Source organism: Eucyclogobius newberryi, unplaced genomic scaffold (assembly GCF_026437365.1).
Source record: "Eucyclogobius newberryi isolate DKJ021-1_F unplaced genomic scaffold, fEucNew1.0.hap1 SCAF_18, whole genome shotgun sequence".
NCBI lineage: Eukaryota > Metazoa > Chordata > Actinopteri > Gobiiformes > Gobiidae > Eucyclogobius > Eucyclogobius newberryi.
The window spans coordinates 12,139,743-12,155,531 of NW_027315812.1; the positions used below are offsets into that span (position 1 = coordinate 12,139,743).

The following is a 15,789-nucleotide window of genomic DNA, read 5'->3' on the forward strand; positions in this document are numbered from 1 at the left end:
TTCTTGCACCTAAATCCAATCCAAAACCTTCCAAAGCTCAGCACCTGGAGCCAATCTTTGAACAGTGCAGCCTGTGAAACACTTGGATGTGTCTCTTCTGCAGGTGAAGGCTCTGGCAACAGCTCCAGTTATGATCGCAGTTCCTTTTTTAAACCAATAAGAACACAGGCTACATACTCTACCTTTAATGTCATTGTGTGAAATGTTCCATGGAAACAAGCAGGTGGCGGACCTCAAACGTTACACAGTGCACCTTAGGGGTTAGGGTTACTATATGAACTATATTTAGTTGTTCATTGATTTTAGTCAGAATCAGAACACTTTTTATGAATGTGAATAAAAAAATAAAAATAGACTTTCACTAAATATAATACAAAATGTACAGTACATTCAGAAGATTTTAACCTCACAGCGAGAAGTCTGCATGTTCAATTGTCAAGCACCTAGGCCTCCTTGGCACAACTAACACTAAATCACAAGACTGTAAATTCCTCATTTTTACTCCACTTAGGAGCAAAATGGCTAAACATTGTATATTCTGTCAAAATAGCTTTGGTTCCTTATCTTCAGTCTCTGTTACTGTCATTTGTCCCGCTGAGATTTCTCTCTAATCGCATCAGAACAATGTATTTTCTGAACCTCGCCACTCTATAACATCCTAATCTTATGTTTAAAACTGTGCTCTCAACAAGCCCAAAATGACAGAAACAGACAACCTCCTCCTCCCTTTTTTCTCTTTACAAATTGGTATCCAGACGTGATCTTTGTCGAGTTCCAGTCACTCCATCCACAGGGAAAAGCCTCTGTAAAAACGGAAATGCCTCAATTTTTGGGCATTTTCCTTTATGCCTTGACGCGTGTGGGGCAAACAATTACCACATTAATAGTTTAAAACCTGTGAAACAGTGAGACCGGTCTAAAGAACCTCAGCTAAGGTTTTATAAAATAGCTTTAGTTGACTTTTCTATCTTAAAAAAGCCTTTATGGACCACAAGTCGAGGTAGTGTTAACTATTCATATTACACAATCAGACAATGTATTTCATGGTCAGCTATTGTTTTAAAATCAAAGTGTGTGACTTTCTGGTTTATACTAATTTGTACAATTAAGCAATGATTTACCAAGTCTTCTTAGTGAGATAGTAGACAAAAACAAAAAGTGCTTTAGATTTGAGGAGGAGCTTTTCATCACATTGAAACAGAATTATTCAAATATTCTTAAAGGTGTTTGTTTTTCTTGTCTTTATCGAGCTGTTATATCACAGCATGTCATTAGGTTTCTCCATAGAGACGAGCAATGATACCGCAATGATAAATTACAGGTCAAATCTGTGGAAAGGCGTGTTCGCTCACAATAAGAATGTATGATTTTTAGCAACAAAAACACATGTAATTGAATAAGCGTGAGCTAAACGGGATTAATGTCAAGTGTGTGTGATTTAAATACATGTGTGGCGCTGGCATTTACAAACCAGCCAATACAATATTAGTCATTAGCAGGAGTGTTGTTGTCGAGTGATTAGCATTAGCAGCCTGTGGACTGGCTGGCGTTGCTCTGAGTGTCTGATGCCCGGCAGTTCAATGGCGTCTTCTCATCTTCTGCTCGTCTCTCCTCTGTTTGGTCTCGTCTGTCACTTCCTTCCAACTCTTTCAAGTCTTCCCGCGCCGTCTCGGAAGCATCGTTCTTTCATTCTGCATTTCTTAGCCTCCATCTGTCCACTCTTGCATCCTGCGTCGCTCTGGCTCCTGCAACCTTCTTCCTCGTCCCCCTCTTCCTGTTTCCTTTTCGCCAAAAACGTGTTAACAATGTTGTGTGGTTTTTTTGTGTCCACAGTGGTCCTACGGATTCTACCTCACGCACAATCAGGGACAAAGCGGATTTGAGTTTTTCTTCAAGACCAAGGAGCTGAAGAAGAAGTGGCTGGAGCGGTTTGGCATGGCGATGTGAGTGCTGGGCTGGATGTTTGTGCGTGACATGTGATAACAGGGTTGGCATCAAAAGACACAGGCACACGGCTCATCCTATTCCTCTCGTTGGACCACTCGAGCAGGGACACAAACCAAAAGAAGAGCCCTAAAAGAAAAGGCTTGGGTCTGCAAACACGCAGGTAGCAAGTGTAAAAGATGGAAAAAACATAAAAGCTGTAGAAAAAAACAAGACAAACCAAAAAACACACATATTTGTTAGCAAACAGTGTCATATATTGTAACATTGGCAAGAATGATCCATGCATGGTCCAAGTGAAGAAATCTCAATGATTTCAGATCGCCAACTTGTAATATATTTCAAATAAGTCAAAATGTCTTCTAATTTCACATACAGCATAATATTATGTGTATTGTAGTCATGTGGTAGACTTGAAGCTCTTCCAACAAGATACACTGGTGCGCTATTTATAGTAACACCAATAATGTGTGGGTGTTGTTTGGTGCACTCTAACTTTTCTGGCTGGAGGCCAATATGTATTGAAATATAACACAACATGGCATTATATTTAATTAATCTGTTGAGAGGAAGGCTGCAATGACAAAACGAATAATCAGGATTAATCGACTATTAAGATAGTCGTCGTCATATTTTGATAATGGTAATCACCATCTGCACTGTACTATACTACAATAGACTCTAAAACACATTCAAAAATACCAGTACGAAGTCAGCTGCATTATTAAATCCAGATATCAAGCAAGTTCTGATTTTCATCAATAATATACTGAATTTGTAAATATTCTCCATTTAGATGACTTCATTGAGCATATTTCAACCTTTATTTGTTTGATAAAGTGTTTAAAGTCTCAATATACAATGGAAATATACATTTGACATGACGGCTAATGGAAAAATATAATTGCTGACTAGTCGGCTATTAAAATAATTGTTAGTGACAGCCCTGGTGGAGAGGGGACCGCGCTCATAGTAAGAGCCTTTGTATATCATGATATTCAGTAAAAATACCTGTTGTAGAATAAAAAGATTGAAGTCAGATTGTGGAACATTAAAGAGTTTATTTTATTTATTTATTTATTTATTTATTTATTTATTTATTTATTTATTTATTTATTTATTTATTTATTTGACAGGGACAATGCAATCATACATAGTTACAAACAAAGCTTGCAGCCGATGTGATGCAGACAAAGTTTATAGCCAGAGCTAATTTTCAACTTCTGTCCCTGGTTGGGCTTTTCTAAATCCCTCCACAGATATAAAAGGCATTAAAACACATTTCCATTATTGTACATAAATGGAAATGTGTGACAGGACTGAGAAAGCATAAACAAGTGCAAACTAGTGCACTTTCAACAAGCAAAAAAAGTGTTAATAAGTTAATAAATCACGTTTACTACAATGACTCTGGCTCTCACGTTCACATACTGTTTATTGCCCAAGTCTGAGCTGGAAAATAACTCCCTTTGTTTGTGTGTTTACCTAAAATAAGTAGTGTGTGTGATGGAACGTCCCAGTCCTGTCATCTGGAGTCAAGCTGGTGCCAGATGTGACAACTGACACACTCCACGTCAACCACACAAAGTATCAGTGTTGACCAAGTGTCTCAGACCACACACACAAAGAGCTGTAGAAACACACACACTCCACATTGTTCAACAGGGCCAAGTCTCGAGTGCCGTTTTACCAGCCCTCTTTCATCTATAGTCGGGGTCCAGTGCTTAATTTTCTCTGTTTTAAACCATGAAATATAGAAGCACTTCAATATAATTAGAAATGCTTTATTCATCAAAGAACATGGCGAGAGAAGAAGAAGAACAATGGAACAATATCGAGCCTGGAGCAAAACGGAGGCGGTAGCGCTGCAATGTAATTTATGAACTTTTTTGTAGTATTTCAAGCATTTTCTTAAAAAGTTGCAGTACATGTTTTTTAATTGAATGCATCACTGTAAATCATCAAATGGAAATAAAGAGATTTTTTCAGTATTGTGTGTATAGAGTGACCATCAAATGAAATATCCCATTTAATTTAGACGCACAACAATGAACCATTTCAAGTATGTGTTATATCTTGTTTATCTGTATTTATATCATGGATTATATCAGCAGTGATGATGAACTCGGAGATCTCTAGTAAACATCCATCCTTTGTCACAATGATCACAGGGATTTCTTATTCAGGGACAACTTCTGGGCAAATGTAACTGCAGAAACTGTAATATAAAGATGTGTTCAGAGCCGGCAAAGCAGTCTTGTCCATTTCTACAGCCACACGTGCACTCTCCCACGTGCACTCTCCCACGTGCACTCTCCCACGTGCACTCTCCCACATGCACTCTCCCACGTGCACACCTACAGCACAGTCCCCTGGGCCTGAGCACACTTGAGCGTTCACTTGAAGCGGACCTTGCTGGTTTACTTGAACTTCTTTCCTTCGCACTTCAAAGAGATGGATCTGTGAACATTTTTACTGAAGAATAAATATTTGTTGGCGCTGATAACAAGATAGAACATGCATTTATAAGTGTGGCTTTCAAGCGAGAAGGAACGGAGATATTTCATTAGTTCAAAGATTATCATGCGAGTTGCTATTATTAATAAAAATCTAATGTTTCAATGTTTTTTTCTTTTCTTATTGTTTAGATCCAACATTCGTCCTGAAAATGGCACCAACAACAATCATGAATTTCGTATGCACACTTTCGAGCGGATCACCTCATGCAACTCCTGCCACATGCTTCTGCGGTAAGTCGTAAAACAAACCCAAAAAAAGTATATTTTTGCTCAACCTAAAGACTCGACGGGGCTGCCCCATTACCGCCTGAAAATCCATCCCCTCAGCCTTCCTCTGTGCACACGTGACTTAGCAACACCGAGTTTCTGCACAGTTTTGTGAATAGATTTGGTCGTGTGGAGGAGCAGCTCTTGTCACACTCCGGCTCTTCTTCAAGGAGACGATTATTACAGCTCACACTCACCTGCACAAAATGAAACACATGCACAAATCCAGGCGGCAGAGCCAGTTTAATAGCGGCTTGCTTTAGTAATGATTAAATAATTATTGTTCTTTGTGGCGCAATACTTGAAGGACTCGCAAAAGAATATCTGATTAATGCACAAACTCATTGTATAACACAAGTGGCTCTTATGTGTCAAGTGTTTTGAAGCTAACAAGGTCAAGTTTGTTGGTTAACCATTTATATAATTCACACATGTTCAATTTACATGTATGTTTTTGTAGTAAATGATGACTGAGTTCATGCAATACCAAATAAACATATTATAATGGGCATAAAACATGTTGGAAAGCATTATGTCGACCATGTGGATTGGCACTGGGCGCTCGCTGGTTGTACACAGTGTTCTTCTGACTGCCTATTGGCCTCTGGATAAAGTTTTATAGATGTTTTTAGTGTGATGGAGTAGATTTTATGGTAGGCACGCTGAATATGGGTTTACAACTTGTTATTATTGCTGACCTGGTGACTCAAGCTGAAATATGTACCGTACATCACATCATGCATTTTGTAAACACACACGTCAAATTACAAATAAACTGTAAGAAATTATTGTTTTTCACACACTTCAAAGTGACAGATTGTGTTTGATCTTCTTGTGGATTGTGTACTGTAGTCAGATTTAATGGTAGTATATTATTATTTTGTTCAGGGGAATCTTCAACCAGGGATATCGGTGCCAAAAGTGTGGCTTGGGCGCTCATAAGGAATGTCTCGGACGTTTTGGCTCATGCGGAAAAACGGGTAACTCCACTACTACTCACTCTACTCCTCTTAATTACTACTGCTTGACAAATAATTGACAAAAGTTAACATGGCATTTTGTTAACCTGCCAGAGTCATGTTGAAGACCAAATGGTTTGTTTTTCCTTCATCTTCATCCTTACCACGTTTTACTTGGGGAAAGATTTAAAATTAACCAATTAATAAGGCCCCATGGCATCTAATGGTCTAAATCTTTCTGATAATGTATTAAATTTGCACTGCTGTCCTGGAGATTCATGAATTCCTTTAAGTTTCTTTAATTTACTGCCCCTTAAATACTGTATTTTCCGAACTATAAGTCACATTGGAGTATAAAAGAGTATAAACAAATATATATAAGTTGCACTGGAGTATGAAATGTGGTTGCAAGTGTGAAAATAACAAATATTATCACATATAAGTTGCTTCGGAGTATAAATATAAGTCGCACCCCGGCCACAACTATGAAAAAAGGTGCAACTTATAGTCCGGAAAATACGGTAGTTTTAGTATTTTAAAAGACATTTAAAAAGTTTGTCTTTTTAACATCTTTAAATCTCCCGCATGCCCTTATTTCTACCTCTCAAGGTCGTTCATCTATTCAATCACTGACATTCACCAAAAAGCCATCCCTGGACACTTTTCAAAACAGAGCCACTTAAAGGCAATGTCAGAGAAGGCCCGCGCACGTCCCCAAAGTTTGAAACTCCTTTTGCGCCGTGGAGTTTAAAAAAAAAAGAAAGTCTTGACATTTTTGAGCGCGCCCCTGTTGTGTGTCTGTCAGTCAGCCACTGGTGTAGAGCAGTGACAGCTTCAGACGAACACAGGGAGAGCAGGGCATTAAACACAGGCGCTACACCACGGTGACAGGGAAACGAACAGCAGTGTTTTAGTGCACGCGTTTGTCAAACTAACTTGCAAGAACTACTCCAATTTGTGCATCATTACTTCAGTTATATTTTGTGTATTTATTTTATTGTTGCTGGTACAAAATTATACTTAATATAGTCAACAAGTAGTATAAGATGAGGGCATTGTAGGGGAAAATTTGCTGATTTTTTTTTTACCACTTCTAGTACTAGTATTCACTTTAGTTATACTTCTACCTCGTATCTTTTCCCTCATTTTATGTTTTATGTACCGTATTTGTCATTCCACAATAATTCGTGTTGCAACAAATGGTCAAACAGAAATAGTCTACTTCAACTACAAAACAAAATATCATAGGAGGATTAACACCACTGACCGCAAGTAATAGTACAATTACTCCTTTCTTCATCTGCACAAAGTAATCGTAGCAACATAACACATCAAGAGCTGATTTTGCCTTTTTTGTGCAACCCAATCTCTGAGAAACATCTTAACTATTCATGGTTAAGATGGTCATTGTTTGCACGTTCACGAAATTCGAGTCAGATTTTAGCTTGCGTTTCAAAGCCTGAGCAGATTTATTTGTTGACACGCAGCGGAGCAGACAACACATGTGTTTGTGTGGTCTGTGATAAGCCATTGTTTACTTGTCTCCGTTATCAGCTGCTGTTTGCGTAACAGGCTAGAGTTCAACCGCAGCCCTGCAGAAAGAGCACGCTTAAGTGCAGTAATGTGTGTCTGTCGGGCAGGTACAGGGGAGTGTGTGCGAGGGGTGTAACCTGTCCTCTGGGAGCCAATGAAAGAAAGCGCCGAAGCACAAAAAGCACACTAACCCTCGCCCGCTTGTTACCTGCTCTATCCCGCCTGTCAGGTAGTTGCAGCCAAACAAACTGCCTCGTCCCGCGGCCAGACAGGAGTGCGCCTTCTCCACACTAATGAGGGACTGTTGTCTTGTAGCGAGCGCGGCGTGCAAGTGTTGCCGTTCACCCGCTTCTCGCCCGTCACTCACGATGCCTGTTCTCAAACTTCTTTCAGATCCGGGCTCCATCAGAACTCAGGTGAGCTGCCTCCTCCTCCTCTGCCGCCGCCGCTCTGTTGTTCTGCCTCTTCGCCAAAGATTTGCTGCACTTTGAAGACGGCTCTCTCCCACAGCGCTTTGCAGAAGGGAGAGAGAGCCAATTGACTGCAAGCTCGACGTGATGCCGGGAGCCTCTGCGAGCTTCAGGCATCCATCATGTGCTCTGTGCTACATTACTCAAATATCTGTAGACAGACGGATCCAAACACAGGCTGTAGAGGACAGTGATCATTGATGGAACGCTCACTTTGTAGATTGTATTTCCATGCATCATCGCAGGGTTAGCTCACAGTGACATCAGTTTTTGTCTCTGATGTCAAGCTCTGTAAGCGGACAGGGCCAATAGTCCCAGTGTTTAGGCTAGAAAACAAACAAAAGTGCTCTTGCAGTTTGTTAAAGGTGTACTATGTACATTTTCTGCTTGTCTGCATGGGAATGTTATTGCTTTGGCTTGACTATTCCACAATATGGCATTAAACATGTCTGCCTCCATGGAAACAAGCAGCTGAAACCTCCTGGTCAAGTTACAGGTCAGATCTGTGTAGCAAAATATAAGGTGATTATCATCATAAAGATTTTTTTGAGCAATAAAAGTTTAATGCCATACTGTGGAACAAACCAGGAAAAACAATAATGTCTCCATGGAGATGAGCAGGTTTGCAGACTCTCCACCCTGCAGAAAAGCTACGTAGTGCATCTTTAAATAAATTATGGCTTTGAATCTATTTGGAAAACTGCTTATTTAGGTGCAATTTGATATGCTTTAGATGCTATGGACTTTTTCTTCTTGTTTTCTTTTCTTTTTCATTTTTAGTAACATTTAGTCACTTTAATAATAGTTAAAATGCACAGAAATATCCCAACTGCTTCTTCCATAGAGCCTTACTTGAAGTGCATGCTGTATTCATTACAAGCCACATTTTTAGGGGAACTTTTCCCAGTCAAAGGATATAATATATTAGTTCAAAATTGTTTTTTGCTTTGGCGACAGACCTAATTTCCCATCACTCTGACACCCATGAATACATGAAGCGCTTGCATTGTATTCGGATGTTAGTGCGCGTCGCTATTCTCTGTTTTCTTGCGGTGAATGATTGTCCAATGACCTTGCTACAGCTACAAGTAAAGATAGAAAAAGTTCTTCTTCATTGTGCTGTGGTTGTGAACAACTTTGTGTAACTTTGTCTCCTTTGTGTTTTTCTCTCCAGAGCAAGGATCGAGACACAGGTGAGACAACGCTCCATGTGCTCCGGCTCTCACATATTCTTTACTCTTTGTTTACGTTTGCGCCAACAATACTTTTCAAACTTCTAACTGCTGTCATGCACTAAAAGTCGTCGAAGCTCAGGGAATGTACACGTTTTCCTTTCCCAGGAGATAACTTTGCAGAGTCCGACAGGTATGACCAGATTTTAACACCGCTGCAGGATTCATGAGTAATGTTAAAAGAACAGCGTGTAGTGTTGTAAAGAGTTTGTGTCGCCTAAAGCTGGGGTTCTGCAATGGTGGGTCAAAACACAAACGCAAGCGGAAATGATGCATTATTCTGTAAAATAAAAACATTGGTTTTGGTTTAGACAAAGATTGCGACACCTTAATACACAAACCTGCAATTAGTGTTGAAGAGCAATATTATGCGTATTAGTACTATTATTGCATTGACATTTTTTTTTATCAGACGCCCCGTTTTTTCATGCCTTAAGTTGCATAATGAGCTGCTCTGTTGCTTGGGTGAACTTCTGTATAATGTAGATACACAGTGGTGAAAGAAGTACTCATTTTGTCAAGTAAATGTACAGATACAGGAGAAAAATCTATGTAATCTAAGTAAAGGTATTGAAGTATGTGTCTAGTAAAAAAGTAAAAGTAATTCCTGCAGATTTTGTTATTTTGGCATAACTGGTATAGAGTGAAATTTGGTTAGGTTGATACAGAATGTCTTGATTTTTAAGTCAATCAATTTCTCAATTTTTCTTTTTAAATGTATGTTTTTCTCAGGACTTGAGCTCAAAACATGTAGGTAGAATGTCACCATTAACATGCTAAAAATGAAAACCATGCCGAAAGTACTTTTCTATCCTTTTAAAAGTCATTGGAGTAGAAACTTCAGATACCTGCTCTCAAATGTAGTTAAGTCAAAAGTACCCATGACAAAATGTACTGAAGTAAAGTACAGATACCTAAAAATATTGCAAAAAAAAAGGACTAAATACTTACTTTTGTAATTCATCATTTTCCACCACTGATGATACATGAGGATACATGGGAAACTGCATTCACAAAATAATGCCAAATAATGAATTACCCCATTTACCACAAAATCGTAATAGAAAAAATGTAAATAGATGATGTCGTGTATGTTACCATTGAATAGAGAAGTCGTTTTATGCAGCCAGTCCAGTAAAAAGCCTTCAAACTGCATTGTCGGCTCACCCCTGTTGCTTTCCTTGTACTCTTTCTCAGTGAATATGCCCAACACGCTGCATCCTCTCCAGTCGTGTGTCTAAACACCACAGAAGCCCTTTAATCGCTCATGAAGCTGCCCTCAACCTATTTCTCCACGCCGCCGTCCATTATGGCTCAGAAAATCATTTTTGACTGAAGACGCATTAAAATCAATAGGCATTTGATTGGCCTTGGGCCCGTGACATTTCATAATATTCCATAGTTGTTTGTGTATTTGCGTCTGTATTTCAAAGGTGGCTATAGCGCTAACACACACACCGCTCGTCCTTGCAGTGGATTGGAATGCAGTACATGCCCCCAAGTCGCAATTCTCCACGGCCCAGTGTCTTCAGAAGTCATATTGAGGCGAGCAAGCACATGTCAGACCGCCAGCTCCACCAATGCGATGGAAACTAGACGCTAAAGGAAAAACAGCAAAGGCAGATAGAGCTGTATTAGCTTTCAATACAATGTTGACTTTCCTATTATGCGCCTTTAGCCTTATCCTTTTCTTCACGCACCGAGTTGAATGCATTTCTCTGCCTCGGCCGCATAGAGACGGCTGCACACATACATTTCATCCTATTGTAAATTTGAGATAGGAACATGCTGTTTGCCTGGGTTTACTAACTATATTAAAAATGCTTTTGTAGAAGTTTTTTTGCGCTAAAGTTGTGCGTGCTTGTTTGAATGTACTATCAAGCCAAAAACAATATTTGACAACCTGAACTAACCAGTATTTTTCAATTGCCCGTGGTGCAGTTTAGCACTCAAGCGACAACTATGTGTGCGTTAGATAACCACAAAAGGGAGGAGTCTGATTTGAGATAAGAATTCTATACAATACACTGCCTTGTGACTTTGTGTAATACTTATTGTACTATTTAGTTGCAGTTGGCAGACTTAACAGAGTTTTTGAGTCTGATTTCTTTCTGCCAGACTGAAGCTCTAATCTGCAGGATAAAGCAATAAGTGCTCTGGATTAGCTAACAAGAGTGCTTATGTTCAACTTAACAATACACATTTCAATAAAAATTATAAAAATACCTGCGGTTTTCTAGTTTTCTGGTAGTACTCGCTACTTCTCTCTCTAAAAAGAAACATCAAAATAACATAACATATTCTGTATCCTGGTCCTAAATCAATATAAACTAGGACAGAATCTGAAAACTAAAGCCAGATAAGAAAAACAACAACATTATTTCATTATAATCACTTTAACAATGTAATTGCATTGTTTTGCTTGATTAGTCACATGCTTGGGTCAAACTTAAAGTGGCATAGAAGCTAAACTTGACTTCTGCTGAATCTAATTTGTGCACCAGACATGACTGCTGTTATCTATCTGTAACGCGATAAGGAAAGTGACAAGGTAAATGAATTAGATTTGCAGGTAACAGGCGTGTTTATGGTCCATGTAGTGCAATAACAAGAGGCTTACGTCATCTTAACAAAACATGCTCTATTTTTGTTCAATTTGAGCCAGAGTTGCACGAAGAAAGGCAAACATTTCATGCAGAATTGTGTGAAAACAACTTTTGCAAAGGTGGCACGACAACATACAAATGCAAAAAAATAAACACTGTGTTGTTGTTTTTTTTTACAATATTCCTAAAAATACTATTGTTTCATCTAGATTTTCCCAAGATGTTGGTCGTCAGGAACTACTTTGGCGTCCCAAGTCCTGCTTCTGGTCCCCCTCTGAACATTCAAACTGGAGACATCGTTGAAGTGTTATGTGCCGACTTACACAGTGCATGGTGGCAGGTACGATTTCATTCATCATTTCTTTCTCTCTTTTTTTTGTGGATCATTGTTGAATTACCCTATTTTTAAATGTAGACGGTTACATAAGTCTTTCGTTTGGCTGGCTGTTTAAAGTAGCTATTATTAGGCGTGTGGCTGGCAGTGGAAAATTATAGCCTTCGTGTAAACAAGGAAATCATCAATGTTGGCACGCTACTTCCTCATGCTGCAGCTAACCTCACGCAAATGTGTTTTTATGCAGCTAAATATAATCAATGCAATATGGTGTTAACAATGAGTATGATAGAGTGGCAGAGTGGTTAGCCTCCATGCCTCTTAGACTCATACAGTTAAAGGACAAAATAGGAATAGGAAAAGATTTGTAAATATTGCCAAACGTTCCAATACTTTTTGATTGTGATGGTAATTTATGTTAATGTAAATAACACACAATTAAAAAAATAAATACTGGATTCCATAATAGATACAAAGAAGATTACAAAGGGGATTTTGGATACTTAGAATTTGAACGACAATTTACTGAAAATTGCCGTTCAAATTTGACTTTTTCATCTTTTTTAAGTTAAAATAATAAATCAGGCTTGGAGTTAGATATCAACATGTCCCTTTGTACAATCCATCATTGTATTGTTTTGTACAAGATTATAAAGTTTGGTGTGTGCAGTTGCTACTTTAAGAGATGATCTTTTTGTCTTTATGGGAGAAAAATGCACGGATTTGAAGTTGGTTGCAGTTGATTAAAAAAAAATGATCAAATATCTTTAGGTGCAGATTGAAAAATGTTGAAAAAAGGAGTTTTGCCTGTTGTCTCTCCTTTCAAATCGATTGATATTACTTTACTTTTCTTCTTCTTGCGACGACAAGCTCCTGCAATCAACAATTTCAAGCAGAAATGAAAAGAAGGTTAAGGAGTCTGTACGCGTATACAATATATCACTGCTTGTGCAATATATATACAGTACTACCGTATATGTATAAGAACTCAAGTCGTAACTCCATCAAGGATCCAGCAAAGCCACATGCCTTCACAAAAGCAGCCACAGCAGCAACATGAAATCAGTTAAAGAGAAACTATACATCCTGTACATTATATATTGTGTGGATAAACAGGGCTTGATATATAAAAGTGCAATTAACCCTTTTGTAGCAGCCCGACTAGAGCAGCGAGCACATCCAGTAAACATTCAATATCCATCACCTTTAGAGGCAGCCGGGCGTAATCGTTTCTGTTCGGGAGGATGCGTGACAAATCCAATCGATGGCTGTAATTTTATTTCATTCAGCAGCGAGCATCTGTTTACTCTGCCAATGGGAGCGGCTAGAATCATTATCACACCCTTAGCAAGCGAAGAGGAAGGACGTGCAGGAATACCAGTCCTGAGCAGGAAGAAAACTACAGACTGGACACTACAGATCCGACACTGCAGACTGGACATGACGGACTGGACACAACGGACTGGACACTGTAGACTGGACACGACGGACTGGACACGACGAACTTGACACGACGGACTGGACACTGTAGACTGGACACTGTAGACTGGACACTGTAGACTGGACACTGTAGACTGGACACTGTAGACTGGACACTGTAGACTGAACACTACAGACTTGACACTACAGACTTGACACTACGGACTGGACACTGTAGACTGGACACTGTAGACTGGACACTGTAGACTGGACACTGTAGACTGAACACTACAGACTTGACACTACGGACTGGACACTACGGACTGGACTCTACAGACCGAACACTACAGAAGGGACACTACAGACGGGGGGACACTACAGATTGGACACTACTGCTCGGACACTACAGACTGGACTCTACTGCTCGGACACGACGGACTGGACACTACAGACTGGACACTACGGACTGGACACCACGGACTGGACACCACGGACTGGACACGACAGACTGGAAACTACGGACTGGACACGACGGACTTGACACTACAGACTGGACACTACTGATCAGACACTACTGCTTGGACACTACAGACTGGACACTGCAGACTGGACAGTACAGACTGGACACTACGGAATTCACATTACAGACTGGACACTACAGAATGGACAGTACAGACTGGACACGACGGAATGGACAGTACAGACTGGACACTACGGAATGGACAGTACAGACTGGACACTGCGGACTGGACACTGCAGACTGGACACTGCAGACTGGACAGTACAGACTGGACACTACGGACTGGACAGTACAGACTGGACACTGCAGACTGGACACTGCAGACTGGACACTGCAGACTGGACACTGCAGACTGGACACTACAGACTGGACACTACAGACTGGACACTGCAGACTGGACACTACGGAATGGACAGTACAGACTGGACACGACGGACTGGACACGACGGACTGGACACGACGGACTTGACACTACAGACTGGACACTACTGATCAGACACTACTGCTTGGACACTACAGACTGGACACTGCAGACTGGACAGTACAGACTGGACACTACGGAATTCACATTACAGACTGGACACTACAGAATGGACAGTACAGACTGGACACGACGGAATGGACAGTACAGACTGGACACTACGGCATGGACAGTACAGACTGGACACTGCGGACTGGACACTGCAGACTGGACACTGCAGACTGGACAGTACAGACTGGACACTACGGACTGGACAGTACAGACTGGACACTACAGACTGGACACTGCAGACTGGACACTGCAGACTGGACACTGCAGACTGGACACTGCAGACTGGACACTACAGACTGGACACTGCAGACTGGACACTACGGAATGGACAGTACAGACTGGACACGACGGACTGGACACGACGGACTGGACACGACGGACTGGACACAACAGAGTGCAAACCTGTATAATATAAACAGGAGAAAATAACTTAAAACTTGAAAGTAAATCTTTTTTAGTCGCCAGGTCAGGCGCATCACTTCCCCACTTTCCAAACTCAATTGGACAGCGCCTCCTTTAGGGAAATAATGCTTCACTTTTCCATCTCTTCTATTCAAATGTGGTGCAAACAGTGAAAATTCAATGTGATTTCTTTTCTGCAGTGTACAGCGGGACTGGTTTATTGTCCCCTGTGAACTGAATATTTTCATTTTATTTCCAGTGAATAGCATCAGGCCACACACATTTCAAACTTCTAAAAAGCCTTAGTCTATTTTGTGTTTATAAATCTCGACATTGAGCGGAGCAAGTTGGCGCCGTGGGAGGCATAAGGAAGTAGTCGGCCTTCCTTGTTCCTCTCGCTCGCTGCTATTTCAACAATCACTAACCAGAGCTGCACATTTTGCACTGCTGCTACTGGTAATTGTTTTTGAATGATGTCGTCAGAGTCATTCAGTTGTACCTAACATCATTATCTGTCTCTGCTTCCAGGGGAAAATCCTGTCGACAAAGGAAGTTGGCTTTTTTCCAAGTGAAGCTGTGAAGCCCTGCCCTTGTGTGAGTGTTCTTTTCTTTTCCTTATGTTTGCACTGGGGCTTGTTGTGGCACTGCGGGTTTGGCTAAGCTGCGAGTTCAAGATGTTTCAGGAACAGACAGGAACGTTAGAGAAGCATTCCTGGCGCCGGCACAAAGTTATGTTCCAGACAGGTACACAACTGTTTAGGAGCTTTGATCAGCATGAAATATGTTCTCTAAAAAACACTGAAAATTTGAAATGGAAGGTATTTTAAAGCGCATGTCTGCCAAGGCACTATCTCACAATTGTAAAGATTTAGCCTTAAAAACAATAGGGATAAATGCTCTACAACGAATCATTGTTTGCTTTTTATTCATTATTTTAATTTAAAGGTTATTGAGGTTATTAATCTTACATTTTCAAGGGAATCCTGGCCAAGACAACAGCACAGTTCAGTCATAACAACAACAACAACAACAACAACAACAACAACAACAAC

General features: G+C 40.2%; 1 protein-coding gene across 1 annotated transcript in view; it reads left to right on the forward strand.

The window, feature by feature from the left end:
* The window catches only part of LOC140364421 (guanine nucleotide exchange factor VAV3), a 127,674-nt gene that overhangs the window by 96,317 nt on the left and 15,568 nt on the right, over positions 1-15,789 (forward strand). The window contains exons 15-21 of the mRNA XM_072450540.1: positions 1,834-1,943; positions 4,593-4,694; positions 5,619-5,710; positions 7,616-7,638; positions 8,867-8,885; positions 11,740-11,870; positions 15,266-15,331. Of these exons, the coding sequence (XP_072306641.1) occupies positions 1,834-1,943; positions 4,593-4,694; positions 5,619-5,710; positions 7,616-7,638; positions 8,867-8,885; positions 11,740-11,870; positions 15,266-15,331 (543 nt within the window). The remainder of the gene's footprint in view (positions 1-1,833; positions 1,944-4,592; positions 4,695-5,618; positions 5,711-7,615; positions 7,639-8,866; positions 8,886-11,739; positions 11,871-15,265; positions 15,332-15,789) is intronic.